General features: G+C 36.3%; 2 protein-coding genes across 2 annotated transcripts; one reads left to right on the top strand and one right to left on the bottom strand.

The window, feature by feature from the left end:
• The first annotated feature begins 1,788 nt into the window (after positions 1–1,788).
• On the top strand, positions 1,789–9,647 carry LOC122085810 (UMP-CMP kinase-like). Its single transcript, XM_042654396.1, has 9 exons — positions 1,789–2,338; positions 3,984–4,037; positions 4,464–4,518; positions 6,145–6,262; positions 6,366–6,522; positions 7,255–7,335; positions 7,430–7,537; positions 7,814–7,873; positions 9,241–9,647. The coding sequence occupies exons 1-9, from the start codon at positions 2,270–2,272 to the stop codon at positions 9,253–9,255; spliced, it is 717 nt and encodes a 238-aa protein (XP_042510330.1). The 5' UTR covers positions 1,789–2,269; the 3' UTR covers positions 9,256–9,647.
• A 4,334-nt stretch (positions 9,648–13,981) lies between these two features.
• Positions 13,982–17,462, bottom strand: LOC122086199 (ycf20-like protein). Its single transcript, XM_042654931.1, has 3 exons — positions 17,181–17,462; positions 16,668–16,866; positions 13,982–14,462 (listed from the first exon to the last, which is right to left on the bottom strand). The coding sequence occupies exons 2-3, from the start codon at positions 16,850–16,852 to the stop codon at positions 13,985–13,987; spliced, it is 663 nt and encodes a 220-aa protein (XP_042510865.1). The 5' UTR covers positions 16,853–16,866; positions 17,181–17,462; the 3' UTR covers positions 13,982–13,984.

Raw genomic sequence — 17,462 nt, 5'->3', positions numbered from 1 at the left:
AGATTTTTTGCAGATCTTTTTCTATAAGTACACATTTATAATTATTAACATATTTATATTATTATGTACTTAATATGTAGGGTTGGGTTGAGACCTCAACCTAAGCCCAACCCAACCCAGTCTCGGTCTAGAAACTTTCAATCCTAACTCACCCTATGGACTGAAATCTCAACTCGCTGTTCAGGCTCAAGATGAGCTAGGATGGATTCAGCCAACTAGGCTTTTTCGACACCCTTAACATCTAGTGTGACCTAAACACAATAAACACAATTCCAAAGTGTTATAAGGGATGAATGTGATTGCAATTAAGAGAGCAAATACTGACTTTAATAGACTATCAAGTGGCACATCTCAACCTTCCATCTATATCTTTGAATATCATCTTTGATCCAATAAAGTCGAACGGATTCATATTTGCTCAAAAGTGTAGTCTGCTACAAATAGAAGGTTTCTACTTTCTACCAAAAGAAAAAAAAAAAAAGGAAGACAAAAAGACAAAAATACAAATAGAAGGTTGAATACATTGGATCCAGTTGCGTGTAAGGAAGTTAGTCTTCTTTCTTTTTCTGTTGGAAGTGTAAGGAGGCTATCAATGACAAGTGTTGAGCTAATAGGCAAAAATGATTTCCTTGGTTATTGCAATATGATATGATAAACTGGTCGGCCATCCACCAATGATCTGCTGGGTATAGAAAATTTGGAACAATTAATGGCCAACTATCTCACGTCACATCATTAATGATCTAAGATATGGCCACTTTGATATCATTTCGAGAAACTCGTTTTTACCCTTTTTGTGTTTAGAAATTACAGAAATAGAACAAAAAATGTTTGATAAAATTGTTTCGTTTCACTTGTTTTTATAAATTGAAATTGAAATTTTTATCCATTTATGGTTTAAGAAACGACTCAGGTAAAATTTATAGAAATGACTCGTGGTCATTCTTTCGCTAGTTACTATCGATTTTCAGAAACATGATTTATCAAACACCTTCAGTTCCGTTTTTGTTTCTAAAAACGAAAATTTATGTTTCTACCTTTTCTTGAAACAAAAATGATAGAAAAATTATCAAACAGGCCCATAAAAGATGCATAGCGTTATAATGACCTTTAACCAAAAAGTCTAATCAAGTTTCAGTGGAGAGACCCTTACAAGGAATTGGAATTTAGGATCATTGGGGTTTGTATTCGGATCCAACTAGTCGCTCAATATTAAGCGTCGAACATGTTGGAGAGGATCCCGACTCTTTCCAAGGTTATAAGCTAAACCGTTGGATATTAACAGACTATAGATTTACACTAAAATTTGAGAAGATGGAATTGGGGTCGAGATCGATCAATGCTGATACCGATTCTAAATGTTTAATCTGAAACCTTCTTTCCGGAGGTAACCTGATATAAATCTGATAATCGATGGATAATTGAGGCTTCAAATTATTATTATTGTTTTTTTGATAAAATTCTTAAAATTAATTCTGGTTAACGCTTCTGTCCTGGGGCTAGCTGTGCGTTCTGTGTTCTTTTGCGATCCTTTTAGCCATCTGATGAGAATCTATTGATATCCACGGAGTAGATGCAAATCATGCAATAGAGGATCCAGGTCCCACTTCTGATGGGCACTGATTCCCGCAAGACACTGATGTGACTAACCGGATTAAATAGTCAGGAGTTGGATTAGGCTTAATTAAACGTTTTATGGATGTTTCTACCGAAAAAAAAAAAAACGTTTTATGGATGTGAGAGTCAGTTGGACCATGTGACGAGATTCTTGGATTAGGCTTAAACCGATTCAAACAATTCATATTTCCGATTTCTTGATTTCCAAAAGCTGTTTCGGAAATCGGAACCATGTTTGTGTGGTCTTTGGGAGTCGCAGGATACAAATCCACCTTGAAAGCCGCCGGCGCCGGCCAAGTGTTGCAGTGGGAGTTGAGAGGGGCCGATTTATCGGATGGGGTTCGAGTTCGAAACGGAAACTGAAAAGCCTGTGCGAGAATTATCTGAACTGTTAACCGGAAGAAGTGTGATCTTAAAAAGCCCACGCGAAATGCCACGTCTTTTTATGGTTCTCATTTTCACGTTCCGGTTCCGCCCAATCGCCCATGCCAACGTGATGATGACTCGTGACTGTAGCTCGAAACAACAACCCTCTCTATAGAGTTTCTTTGCTCGAACTATGTTTGAGAAAACGTCTCTTAGAAAGCTGAGCTGAACCAGGTCGCAAAGCGCAGAAGCCAAAGCAGAAGCCAGAGTTCCAAGAGCTAGATAGATGTGGAGGCGCATCGCTCCCCTTCTTTCTCCTCTCCTTTCTCCGACCAAATCGTCTGCTCTTCAACAGGTGCGGATTACTTACCATCTATTACTTTTTCCCTTCTTTAATTAAGCGTTTTGAGCTTGTTTTACTGCAAGAAGTTTGAGATCTAATGTTCGTTACGTTGATCCATTAATGTTTCACTAGATGAAGAATAAACTTCGAATCACATGACTTAAAGCGTAATATAAGATCCCAGTTTTCGTTCTTTGAGATCTTACACTTCAAAGGATTAGTGGGCTCTGCGCAACTTGAGGTTTTATCAAGAAAGATGATATATCCTCATTTTATTCTTTCTAGTAATAAAGCTGATTCATTTTAATATTTGTAAAGGATATGGTTCTCATGAAATTTGAGGTTCTGTCAAACTCGACATAAGTGCACTATCAATGTTAAGAGAGATGCAAATGAGGATGCCCTTACCCACATTTGAGGATTTGGGCAAGTTCAAATTTGATACAGTACTGTCATCATATGTGAATGGGATGGCCGTTATCCCGACCACCCCATGACCTGTACGTTCCTAATGGAACTCAAGCTTTTTAGGATTGGACTCTCAGAATTCACTGCATCAAGAGGCAGAGTCTCCTTTGATTATCAGTATTTGACCTTTTGAATGTACTACATGCACGTGCACTTCCTAATCGTTTAGAGCCATCATCATGATCATTTTCAAGAGTATTAATCACAAATTTGCAGCAACGGACTGTAACAAGCTGCTTCTGTTTAAATTCTTGATCATAGAGTCATAAGTTTGTTGCATAATAAATCGTAAGAAAGAAAATAAATAAATAAATAGTGTTGTTGAACTTACAAGAAGCATTCTGGAGCATCAACAGTAGAGTGTATCTAGTTGTGATTTTGCCTGTTTTCGAAAGAAATGGCAGGATTTCCAATAGAAATATTAAGCATAGTGCGGCTCCTAGGAGTAGTTGATGCATAAACATCCAAAAAACTGAATTTCTTAATCTACTCTAGGACTGAGGGTAGAAAATCTCTTATTTATTTGACTACGAGATGTGGGCTCCTTCATCAGCCAGCCGGGAGATCACTGGGGTTTTGTTACAAAAAGGAGGGGAAATTGATAAGAATATGATGGAGGGGTATGATAGATTTGTTTTTATTTTCTTTAAAAGTATCAAATTTGGCAAAATAGATGCAGAAAAAAGGCCAGCCTTTGTTTTTTCCTTAGTTAGTTTATGTTTGAATTGGGCACCATTTTGAGATTTTCCATGTGCTTAGAACGGAACATTTATATTGGAATATTCTTATCTCTTAAGACATGTACCCCTAGGTCTGGCATACACTGCATAAATTTTGATGTTAATCAATGGAGAGTCCACAATAATCTTTTTGCCACAGGCATTTAGATATAGAAATGATTTACTTCTTTTTGAATACTCAGGTCTCTGGGTAAGTATGTAAATATTACTAAAGATTACAAGAAAAGGTTGACACTCTTAAAAGATCTTTGTAGATTAATTTCTTGACCGCTTTTGTTACATGATGTGGTATGTCTGTGTCTCTGTATGCTTCAATATGATTCTGAATCCAAAAGTGTTTTTTTTTTTTTTTTTTTTTTTTTTTTTTTTTTTTTTAAGATTTTTTGTTGACATGGAAATCTGCTTACTTGTATAAAGCTATTAGTTATTCGTTTGTGAATTTAATGCAGGGCATATGTAGATTGAGAGTTTGGGAAGCTTTCACCATAGACATCATGCATCCGGTACTTATTGGGGCTTTTTTCTTATTTATTTCCAGGCTTTGAGGGATTTAGATAACTTATTGTGGTGGAGATAATCTAAAGAAGTCTGATGAGATTCTACATGTTGGTTGGATGAAAATCAAAGCTTGAGCAAGTAATTTAACTGCATTTAAAACTTGGCCATGCTATTCCTGATGTTTTAATTGTTTTGTTCAGTATTATGTTCCCAAGGACCGATTGTTCTATTAATTTAACTTGTTACTTCTTGTTTATTTCCTCATATAGTGTAAAATTTGGACCTATGTGGCCTGTTAGTTCTTATATTAGTTTAGCCACAGTGAATCCTACAGTTTCCTTGTTTTTCATTAAAGGACGAGTTTAGAAAATGTATATATTTTTTTTCCTATGGATTTCATGTAAATGAGATATTTTCCCTTTCGAATGTAGGCCAATTGTGGATTTGCCTCTGAAGCGAAGACCCCACTCATAACTTTTGTCTTAGGTGAGCAGGACATGTTGTTTGATGACTCAAGTTCAATTTTTTTATCTATAGCCTGCACTTTGTTACTCAGGATTGGTGTTTTAGATGGCATCAAAGCAACCTTAGAGGCTCCAACCACCTAACGTCATAGTTCATGCATTGAGGCTTGCCTCCTGCCAGGGGTGTGTGCCTCTTAGAATCAGTGTATTTTATTCTATTCACTTATCTAATTTCCTTATACCGACTCTTTATTTCTCATATTGTGTTTTAACTGTAAACCGGTAAACCCTGTCAAGGCTTTGTTTGACGTTAAGCATTTATCTCATTTGCGATCAAGGGATTTGGAGGCATCAGTTACTGTTATTAGTTTACTGTGGCTCTTCTTAAATATTGGAATGAACCCTTTTTATTTAATAACTTTCAGTATGAGTTGATGGCAAGCATCATTCAGTGTGCGAAATAGCTAAAAAGAAAAATTTAATAGGGAAATTTTTCGAGAATTGCTGGTAAAGTGTTGTGTTATCAGTATACCGATCAAATTCAAAGGAAGTTTATAAGACAGTGAGATCCATGTTTTTTGGAGAAGAATGTTCGGCAATCAATTAGTGACACCTCCACAAAAATGATTGCAGTCAGAATAAAGATTTTAATGTAGATGACTTGAATAGAAAGTTTAAGATTAGACATAATTCCAAGATGGGAACATAGGTGAAGCCCTAATGGGTGAAAGCTTGTAGGGAACTCAACTGAGATGGTTTAGTCATGTGTATTGAGGAACAATGACTGCCTTAGAAAGAAAAATTAACTTGATGGAAGTTGCAAACCTAAAGAATGACAGTTGGAGAAGAATGGATGTAAGTTGAGTTAGCAAGGAAACACATGATAAATTGCGACTTTAGAGAGGATACAACCCTTGACAGAGTGGATGGTGGAAGAATTTTCATGCAGCCACCCCGTACAGTTGTGAGATGAGGTTTATATGTTTGTGTATGGGCTTTCTCCTTTGTTGATTCATTTATTTTTTTCACTAAATCTCTTGTTTCAATAGAGTTTTTTTTTTTGGTTCTTATTAAGTGGGTTATTTTTGGATTGGAATATATCTTTTAGATAAAAACAGCACGATGATAGTTTCTTTGGATTTTCAAGCATCTGAATAGACTTGATTAGAAAGTTGTTACACTTGGTTGGAATAAGAACCTGGTCCTTCTGATTGAAAAGAACCAATCAATTGCTTGATGCTAACTTGTAAGGAAATTTATAAGAGCTCCTTCCATATTTTGTGGAATATATCTTTCATATCCATAGAAAAATAAATCTTGAAACAAATTAAGTTACAGAATTTTTATTAAATTTTCTTCCTTGGAGTTGTATATCAAATTTGCAATATTGATTTTCCATTTGAATTTTGCTTCATTTTGTAACCCATGACATTTACCCTTTATGTTTGACGAATAAAGGGAGGTTTTTTTATTTTTTTTGGGGGGGGGGGTGGGGAACAAGTCGAGTAGGTTATGATTTTGTTATAGTACCAAAATTGCATTTGCTTGAACCATTTCTGAAATTTGGTAGTTTGAACTATTAGTTATGTACCCCTCTCAATTAAATTCTGTAAATTATTATTAAATTCATTCTGTCCTATGTTTTCAGGTGGTCCTGGTAGTGGAAAAGGTACACAATGTGCAAAAATTGTGGAGACCTTTGGATACAAACACCTTAGTGCTGGAGATTTGCTAAGGAAGGAAATATCTTCTAATAGTGAAAATGGGTATTAAATTGTCGCATTTCATCTCGCTTTAGGGTCTTTTACTGACCTTCAAATTTTAAGTTGCTCTAAGTTTCTTTGATGATGATTGAGGTTTTGGTTACAGTGCAATGATCCTTGACACAATTAAGGAAGGGAATATTGTTCCTTCTGAAATGACAGTGAAACTAATTCAGAAGGAGATTGAATCAAGTGATAACCATAAATTTCTCATTGATGGTTTCCCACGATGTGAGGAGAATCGCATTGCATTTGAACAAATTGTGAGTCATAATCTAAATTGTGTTTGAATAAATTGTGAGTTAAACAACCTGTATGAATGAGAGCTGATAAACTTATGCTTTGTTACTGTATTTATTATTTTTCCAAGCATTCCCCCTGACCCTCTCTCTCTCTCTCTCTCTCTCAAGAATTTGCTCATCTTGAGAATTAACAATCAGTCAAGGACAATTAACTACATAAATTGTATAATTGTTTATGACTACAATGGCTCCACCTTCCAATCTTAACTGCACTTCTGGAATATTAAAAGCTTTCTTAACCTCATGGAAGAATGAACTTCCAACCAATGCAATAAGATGTGTGAGTAAACAAGAGTCCATCTATGAAGTATTGTGACAATACATGGCAAATATGCAGCATTTTGAAAGCAAGACACCAACCTAAAATTTTTACAGTCAATAGCCTAACCGTCGGAGCCTGATTCCCTCCCAGTTTTTTTAAGAGGTATTGGTCCCAATACATGGGGCGTGTTTTTAATTCAAGATAAAGGCATAATGTTCATGCATTCATATGTACAGTTTTCTCTTTTCAATGTGCTACTTTTGAATTCAAAATTTCTTACGGCATTTAATATTCTTGAATCCAGCAATTGTGAACTTGATTTTCATATGTAAACAGATTTCTATCCTAGTTATCAGGCAATAGGCCACTTTTAGTTTTATGATACTCCTTGTTCAAAGTATTATGAGTATTTTTATTTGTGGTTGTTACAGATGGGTATGGAACCAAACACGGTGCTTTTCTTTGACTGTCCAGAAGATGAGATGGTTAAACGAGTGCTTAGCCGCAATGAGGTTGTTACATGCATTCATTTTCTGATTGTCGTCTAATCTCTTAAGAGGTTTAATCATTCTCTGATTTTAAGTCTACTTGTTCTTTAAAACTTAGGGTCGAGTTGATGATAATATAGATACAATCAAGAAACGTCTACAAGTGTTTGCAGCATATAATCTTCCTGTTATCAAACACTACACTGAGAAGGGAAAAGTTTACAAGGTATTCTCTAAATCCTTTTGCCAAACATTTTATTTTCACAGAAGAATTCTTGTTGGATAGGGAAACAAGGCAAGTGCTCCATGTTTTCAAAACATCGGCTGTTGCAATTACCAGTCGTTGTTAATCTTGGATTTAGCTTTATCATTTTCGTGGAATTTGATTACTTCATAGTAACCCTATCCAGGCTTGTTGGCCATCACTTAATCACTTATCATATAATTAAAGTTGTTAATATTTATTTCAGCTTTACAATACCTGATAAAAAAATGCATGCAGATAAATGCAGTAGGAACAGCAGATGAGATATTCAAACAAGTTCGCCCAATTTTCATTGAGGTATGCTCTTTCCAATCCCTCAGTATTTTAATTTATGAAATTCTGATGTATTTGTTGATGCAGCCAGTCAAACCAATTGGTTGCTCCATAGCCCCAGATCTAATTATTTTCCTTACAAACCAAGGGTTAAAAGCTTGCTGGTTTTCATGTTCCAGAAACCTGTGATAGGGAAGAGAGAAGAAGTTGAAAAAAAAGAGAAGATATAGGACGGAAGCCTCAAGGCCCTCAACGCACGCACTTTCAATTCAAATTTCTTTATCAATTCTAATCTGTATAGTGAATAGTTACATATTTATAAAAAAATAAAAACAATAACAAAACAAAACAAAACAAAATCTTCTAAGTTTTAAACCTCTAGGCAGCTAGACAAACTTATTAACAAGGTTTTAAAAATACTAAACTAATTAGAGTTTTTGAAGCCTAAATCTTCTAAATAACTAGGCCCCTAGCACAACTAACGAAAAGAGGAATCTTTAATGGCTAAACTAAAGCCAATTGCACTATCTAATGGACCCCACTACTAATTAAATATGAATTTTGTAATACCCTTTTGGACCTCTACTTTTGGGTTTTATAATTCACCCTATTACAAATAAGACCCAAAGAATTAAAAACCCATGCCTAATAGGTATCAAAATAGGACGAAATTTTGGATGGGGCCTGCATTACTTGTTTAACTGTATGGCATGGAATGGTAAATTTACCATACACGATATAATGATAATGATCCGTGGTTTATATTGCTCTGTAAATCACGTAGTGTTTTCTGAGTTCCAAAGGTCAACAAATACCTCCCCCTAATAACTAATGATCATGTAGAGACAACTATAAGTGATTAAAGGTATTTTATTATAGTTTCAGCGATCCATCGGAAGAAACAGAAATATTTAAGCTTTTGATTAGGGTGTAAAAAAAAGAAAAAAGAATTCTCCTTATGTCTACAATATCTGATATTACATTGTAAAAAGTATTCCGCCGCTGTCCCATTTAGTTGGGAAAAGACTTAATTTAATCAAGTTAAAAAGAATTTAAAACCATCTAAGCCTAATGTCTTTTTATTTTATAGCAAAACAAGCATCTTGTTTACATATATGAAACTGTAGGCTTATCTGCCGTAGGAACTGCCTGGTGAAAAATTTAGCTTCATTTTAACTCTTAAAATGTACAAATGCATGTGACACCATTGACAGGTTGGCGATGATACTACAGTGGCACATCATGGTTTTTCTTCGAATGCTTTATGTCTCAAGTCATATGTGAATTCTTACCAAAAAAAGTCATGTGTGAATCCATGCTCTCCTTGTAAAAGCATGTAAAGCATTACCTTATTTATTTTCTAAGGTCAATGACTCAAATTTTATATGCAGCTGATGGTTAAATGAAGGAAATTTGGAAACAAGAGAAAGAAGAGAAGCAGTAGATGTAGCTAGGGTTAGGGCATTGATCCTAGATTTTGATTGAGTGCCCCTGCCATGTCTTTTGAGAGGACGCCCTGGTGCATGATTGACTACACCGTTTGCAGTTGGAGAAAGATGTTCCAGCCATTTAATAACAAACCCAGCTGACAATGTAACACTTGCTCAGTGCCTTTGCCTTTTATACTTGACATTATGCTGTTGGATAAAGATATCCCAGCCATGTAATAACAAATCCAGCTGACAATGTAACACTTGCTCATTGCCTTGCCTTTTATACTTGAGAAATGATGTATACTGTAACAGCAACTACTGTTGTTTCCTTGCTGTTTGGGCAAGTTCTCTGAGATTGATTTTCATCCCTCTCTATGATTATTATAACTCTTGATCATGTTACTAACCATTGTTTAAAAACCAGACTGCGCATCAAACCTAAAAGGTATCCGGTTACCTTTTTCCGAAGGTTTGATCAGTTTGATTATAGTTTTGGGCATTTTGATTGAACCGGAAAAAGGCCTGATTTGGTCAAAATTGGTTTAAGCAGCTGGTTCAATCTGGTTTTCAAAGCTACATGAATAACCAGTGGACCTGCATAAAAGGTAGAATGAAAACAAGAAATAAAAAAGCTATTAGAATAAAAATAAGACGGGTCACTGGGAGTCCCTGTCATCTTTGGTTGGTTAAAATGGTCACTCTAATGATGACTACTGATTAAATTTGAATCAAACATTGCTGTTCACCTGTTGCTTGTATGTTGCTATTGGGGAAATAGAAGATGCAATACCAAGTAATAAGATAAGGGTGGGCAACTCTTTAGGGTCCCAAAAAAACCCTGATCCACAAGAGAAGAATCCGGGTTGAAGTTTCTGGGCTGGTATGAGAGTAGAACAATTTCTCTGGAAGACTAGAAACTCAACATGTGTATGTGTGTGTGTGTGTGTTGTGCTGCAGTGCAGGAGGATCTTAGATTAAGTGCATCAGAGTTCCAGAGAATCATTTTACTGTTGAAGGCCTGCTTCTAGACAAGCGGATAGTCTACAACCGGCATGATTGCCTCATATTTCTGCATGTATAGCCCAACATTGATGCTGCAGTGCATGAGGATCTTAGATTAAGTGCATCAGAGTTCCAGAGAATCATTTTACTGTTGAAGGCCTGCTTCTAGACAAGCGGATAGTCTACAACCGGCATGATTGCCTCATATTTCTGCATGTATAGCCCAACATTGATGCTGCAGTGCATGAGGATCTTAGATTAAGTGCATCAGAGTTCCAGAGAATCATTTTACTGTTGAAGGCCTGCTTCTAGACAAGCGGATAGTCTACAACCGGCATGATTGCCTCATATTTCTGCATGTATAGCCCAACATTGATGCTAGAATGCCTTCAGGGTCAACTGCTTAGGCACCGTTTGATAACGTTTCAAGAAACGCGTTTCTGCCGTTTCTGGATAACGTTTCAAGAAATGCATTTCTCCTGTTTCTGTTTCCAGAAACAGCAGAAACGGAGCAAAAAACGTTTGATAAAACTGTTCCGTTTCACTTATTTTTAGAAATAGAAATAGAAATTTTTACTTATTTATGATTCAAGAAACGACCCAGGCGAAACAAGTTCAACTTGTTTCGCCGTTTCTGGAAACGACTTGTGGCAATTCTTTCACTAGTTACCATCGACTTCTAAAAACATGACTTATCAAATACCTTCAATTCCGTTTCTGTTTCTAGAAACGGAAATATAGAAACGTTATCAAACGGGCCCTAAGTTTCTGTCATTTATGTGTTTTTTTGTTCCCAGAAATGGAGAAACAACAGAAAAAGCATTTGATAAAGTTATTCCATTTCACCCATTTCTAGAAACATAAATGAAAATTTATGTTTATTTACAATTCTAGAAACGGCTTTGACGAAACAAGTTGGACTTGTTTCGTCATTTCTAGAAACGAATTTAAGAGAAAAAAAAAAGGTTGTTATGCCCGATAAATCTCTAAACTATTTAAACCTAAAAAGAGGCAACAAAACCCTCTCTCCCTTTTGGGCATCGGGTGATACTATTGGGTTTTTTAGTGATATTATGTAAGAAAAAAAACTTTTCGAGAAACAAGTTTATCAAACACCAAAAAATTTGTTTTTATTTTCGAAAACGTGAAAAGCCGTTACACATAATAGATAACTATCACCCACGCTTCCATTACACAATAACTTATCAATAACTAAATAAATAAATAACTAAATATTCCTAAATATCCTACTAGTCTCCCTCTAACAAATCTTAACCATTCATGGCTTCAATGTAATAATACGATCGTAACAATCCATCCCCCTAAAATTGGTCTTGCCCTCAAGACCATTCTTTTAGGAATTGAATTGCAGTGTTGCTTCCGCCGGTGATCTTCGCTTGGCTTAATCGAGGAAGCCATGGCCTCGTTTCTCAAGGGGGGAAAATGTACGAATCCGTTGGTGGGCGCCGTGCCTGAGCTCTGATACCATTTGTTACGTACACAAATAGGGAGATGAGAGAAAATAGGAAGAGAAAAAAAAAAAAAAATAGAAAAAATAGAAGAAAAGGTAGGAGAAGGAGTTTGGCCTTAATGATGAAGCCAATGGCGTCCGGCTTAGGGTGAGGAAGCCTATCTTATCTCATTTGAGATAATTTAGGGATTTTCCACTCTATCTACATTCATTTATTTTTCTAATATATAGGGCTAAGAAAAGCCGTAACACCACATTCCATCATTCCCATGTTTTTACACATAATAAATAACTACCACCCACTATTCTATTACACAATAACTTATCAATAATTAAATAAATAAAAAACTAAATATTCCTAACTATTCTACCAATCTCCCTCTAACAAATCTTAACGTTCATTGCTTCAATGTAATAATATGACCGTAATACAAAGGAATTCAATCCATATATTCCCACTTAAGTATGGTAATTACTGTATTGAATCAGCAGATCTCGACACTGGAACCGCAATTTTTTTTTTGTTCTCACTGAAAATAAGCAGTCCGGCAGAAACACATTGAAAAGCTTTTCTTTTATTATTTTTCAGTGTCAGTATAGCATTAATGAAATTTTATCTGCTTATAGCCTCTTGATATCTGAATTTGTGTTCCAATAGCATCTGTTCCCATCTCAAAAATTCTTTGCTTTTGCATTGGTACTCCGGGAGTGGATTCAAATGGGGACTTGGTTTGTACAGAGGAATTCTTTGTTTGAACCTCTCAGGTTTCTGAGTTGATGTTGCACCGTCGATCCCACTAAAGCATAGCAGCTCGAAAACTCACGGACTGAAGTCTTGTTTTGATTTGGCTAGGTTTTCAGTAGGTTAAGATCCAATTCTATGCACTTTATATAGTGTTTTACTAGTAATTTTATGCAGACTTCTAGTGAAGTCACAAATGTCTCATAAGAGTAAAATCAAGGTCCCTCCTGTATGAATCATGTACTGGTGCCAGTGGCATCAGGGTAATCCTGCATTTTCCTTTTACTTTAATTATTTTTTTATAATGACATATTTTACGAGCTATAGCAAAGGATTTTGGATGCAAAGTAAAGTGAAATTTAATAATCAAATATGGAATGATTTTGAATTGGTGATCTAATCACATGGGGTGATGATTACAAAAATTTCTTTTTTAAGTTTGAAAATTTCACTTCCCTTCCCTTTAATTCCCATTGCAACCAAACCGAGCCATAGGTATCATAAATAAACAATATCATTGAGTTGTATGTGGTGGCCTATTACATGTGATGTTCATATAACCTTAAGATGTTTTAAAACCAGTATCTTCTCATGGAATATCTGTCAACCTAATTCTAGTTAAGGATAACAAAGAGAGTCGAGTCTTTTATTTTGAGTAACCCGGCTATGACTTCCTAATCCCCAAATCATGCCAGATTTGATAGTGCATCAGTCCCTCTCTGTTTAATCTTTATTCGACTTTGGAGTAACTGAACCAGATTTATAAACTTAAACCCAGAGGAGTCTATGAATGAAACCCTAGTTGGGCATGGTTCAATATTGATATAGAAATTGCTGCTGGCTGGACCCTTAGGGTTGTTCTAAATCCATTGAGTTCAAGAACTGACCCGGGGAAGCCTGCTGGAAGCTAATACCCAACCTGATTAAGATTTCACTCTGTAATCAGGTTGTGAATATCTAGTTGAGCTATCCACCTGGCTAAGAACGATCTGGTAGTAGACTCATTGCCGAGCTGTGTGGCCCCTAGTCCAGTGGAGGCCAATGAGAGCTCACTCACAGGGGCAGGATTTTCATTTCACGAGGAAGCCTCACCTTGTTTCTCTAGAGGGAAAATGTACACTATCAAAGTTTATCCAAGTCCCCTTTCCTGCTGCTAATTTACAGTATCACAAACTGTTAAACCAACTGCTCTTTCAAATAATAACATAACACTACTCCCACGTAGCTTAAATACACAGCATAACTTCACAACTTCTAACCAGTTATAACTCCTTACAACTCCTATTAACTGAACCACTAATTCCCCACACATCCTCTCTTCTTAGGACTCACATACCTATATGAATGGCCCCCCAATCCCCATGCATCTCGGCAAGCACATACAACTCAAACACTTAATGCACCTAAGCAAATCCCAACTATCAGTAAGCCCAAGATCCTCAACGCCACAGAAAAGTACTGGCACCAACTTTTAAAGAAAAGAATTGTTAGAGGAATATGGAAAACACATCTATATCAAAATTGAAGGGATTACATTGCTCGAGAATGTTATCCATTTCATATTTAAATGCATCCAAGAAAAGACCCAAGGAAAGCCCAGCCTTCCAATAATTAAACATAGTGACCAGGCTCCTAATCTTTTCAAGGAAAGGAAACGAAGACCTATACATGAGGGCCCCAATCCCCTCCACAACAACCACTGCCAAGCCAGCAGATAGAATGTCCCAATCACCTGTTTGCCCTATGACAGTGGCAAAGGCAGTTGCACAATAGAAGCCCACCAAGAAAAATAGTACCTTCACTGGAAATCCTCGCTTCAATTCCTGAATTCTTGCATTTAATTTGATTCGGAAATCTTGAATTGCTCTAACTAGTCGGGTTCCACCATTGCTGCTACTTTCGGAAGGAGGTTCCAATCTGCCACCACCACCACCCATACTGCTCCTAACTGCCCAGACCACCCTCCTGATCAAATCAAAACAGAAACATCAAACGATGCATCCACAAAATTTCTGATAAGAAAGCTCCGGTGTTTTTCCTACAGATAACAGAGTTAAGAATTGTAATTCATTTCAGCGACTTCTAGGATATCACCTTAGCCATTATTTTTCAAAAGATTAAGAAGTTAGAAGTTGCTCATAAGTGACTAAGGACCTCTTTTCATGACACATCCACACAAGTTTTGATAAGAAAGATCTGGTGTTTTTCCCACAGAGAACAAAGTTAAGAACTGTAATTCATTTCAGAGACTTCTAGGATATCACCTTAGCCATTATTTTTTCAAAAGATTAAGAAATTAGAAGCAGCTCGTATGTGACTAAGGACCTATTTTCATGACAAACAGATGTATACAAGCAACTTGTTATCTACCGATGTTCATAAACTCGTAGCAAAGTGTTTACATGACAAACTAAATAGTTAAGGGATAATTTGGAATTTCTCCAAAGGCATCATCTAGTTCTTAAAAATCACTGGCTATAATATTGCTTCACAGGAAATATACCTATGGCAATAGATGCAAACCTAAGTCCTCTAAAAATATCTGAAAATAATGGATCAAATGGTGGGAGTGTTTGTGTTCCTTCAACCATTCAATTTACAATCACTAATTACGATATATTTAATGGGGTGCTGTGGAATGGAGAGCAAATGTGTGAGATAAATAATAATAAAAAAGAGTAAAAAGGGTTCAATTTTTTATTGAGTTGTAAGAGTTGATAATCTAATAGAGAATCTGGAAAGCTGTATAAATGACCATAGGGTGCACAATGTTTCACGTGTTTTAGTCATTGAGTTGAGAATGAAGAATGGTTACTTGGATTTTCTGTGCGATTCACAAGTCAAATTTTCAAGTGCTTCAGTTGCTTTATTTATTGCCTAGTCAATTTCTTCAAATTTTACACGGATCCATGTAGCCGATCCCATTAAGTTGGGATAAGGTTGAGTTTGTTGTTGTTGTTATGGTTGTTTTCAAGTTCTTCAAATTGAGAAGATCAACCAGGTCAGTAACTTCGGAAACTATGGTCAGTTAACCCATTCAAGTTGGATAACCAGGGAAATTGCCCAGGTTTGAGTCTTGAGAGCTGCCACTGTACGCAAAAAAATGAAGAAGGTTAGGACCATCTCCAAAATACCCCTCCCAAGACCCAGCATAGGCAGGACTAGCACTGAGTAATGACCCTTTTTGAAGAGTAAAGAATTACTACTATTATTTGTGTATCCCCTTTAATAATTCCTCATACAGCAGTTTTTTTTTTTTTCCCTTCTCCCAGTAATCCTTTAACATCATTATTACTTACACTTCTACAATCTCCGAGCACTCATGTATGAAGCCAAAGAACCCATACAGACCTAGAGTTTTGCCTTTGCCAACCTCAGAACTAACATTTTTTACTTCCTCTGCCTCTGATATTCTCCAACCATTTTTGTTCCTAAGTGATTCCCCAATCTAATCCTACCATAGGGAGCACACCTTCAGATGTATAAAATATATCTCAAAATAGTCTAAGTCCTCTCAATCAGCTTTTAATCATCAATTCCCATATAATCTACAAAAACCTTAGACATAAAGGTATGCCATCAATGAGTTACATGCTTCCTACTCAGATGTTCTCATTTCATGAACTCCCCCAGCATTATCCCTTCTAAGAACTAGGCAAGGACTTTTCTGATGTTGTAATGGAGAGATAATACTTGAATATCCCTGATTCAGATAAATCATTGACAATCCCCATCATTATTGTTCAGGAAGCGTTGCGAAAACCTATGCTAATCTAGTGGAGGAGTGGTCACTTCACATCCTTCATTATTTATTTCTGTTCTTCAATGATTGAAACTGCTCATATGCTTCTAGGTTTTCCTTCTGATGGTAAGTGATTTTTCATATGCTCCTTCAACTTTTGTGTGCCGATAATGTCAAACTTGATAACATTATCATATATATGCAGACAGTCATACACCTTCCTGTTACATATGTATATAAATTTCCACATGAGGAAATGAGTAACAGATTCATATTAGAATACAACACATCAATCAGATTGCATCCTTACCATATCCAAGCAACAGATGCAAAGTTAACATGAACATAAAAAATTAAACCATCATAAAAATAAAACGTATTCTGTTGAAAAGATTTTGAAATTAACCATTCCACTGTACTAGGCTTACTTGGAACTGTAGACTGAAGACGATGAAGTGGCACGAAAAACAAGCTGAGGGTAGAGTTCCCAACTGAAAGAAAAGGCATTCCTGTGAAGGCCCGTGACAACTAGAAATCTTGATCTTAAGCAAATTGGAGACAGAAGTTTGGTATTCCTTGCAAACTTGGGTAACAAAGACATCTTCGTTGCCATTACAAAAAATGAACCTGCAGAGAATAAGTCAATACTTTTATACCTTCTCGTAACCTCTATCATTAAATCAGGAAAGCCGAGCGAATCGACCCGTAAGTTCATTATATAAATTCGTTTTTTTTTTCAAGTCCTTGAATATTTAGCCAAAAGAGGAAAAAAGTGATGAATTCTACAATAAAGCTTTGGTCGGTTCTTGTAGAATTATTGGATATGCGTAACAAATACGTACTGAACTAATCCAGATTCCAGGAACAACAGCTTTGACCCATGGAATTTCATGAAGAAGAAAGTGAGATGAGGGATGATTTACAAGGATTTTAGGGCTTACCTTTTAGCTTGTTGCAGGTTAGTCAGTTCTTTTTCTTGATACTTCTTTTATTCTTTCATCATTCTTCTGCTTCCTCGCCTGACCATGGCGGACGGCGTTTCCTCAGCTCTTCGTTCGCCGGTGAAAGTCTCCCGCCCGGAGATTGGGGGCTTCTAGTTCTCAATTTGCGAGGATGGGTCCTCCAAAACCCAAAGTATTTGGCCAAGGGTGCACGGTAGGATGATGAAATTTTCATCCTTTGGAGGGTAACAGGGGTGCCGTGCATCTGGTCTAGGCTGGGCC

The sequence above is a fragment of the Macadamia integrifolia genome, chromosome 8, assembly GCF_013358625.1.
Source record: "Macadamia integrifolia cultivar HAES 741 chromosome 8, SCU_Mint_v3, whole genome shotgun sequence".
NCBI classification, from domain to species: Eukaryota; Viridiplantae; Streptophyta; class Magnoliopsida; order Proteales; family Proteaceae; genus Macadamia; species Macadamia integrifolia.
The sequence above is the reverse complement of the archived record's forward strand: the minus strand, read 5'-3'. Positions and strand labels throughout refer to the sequence as shown.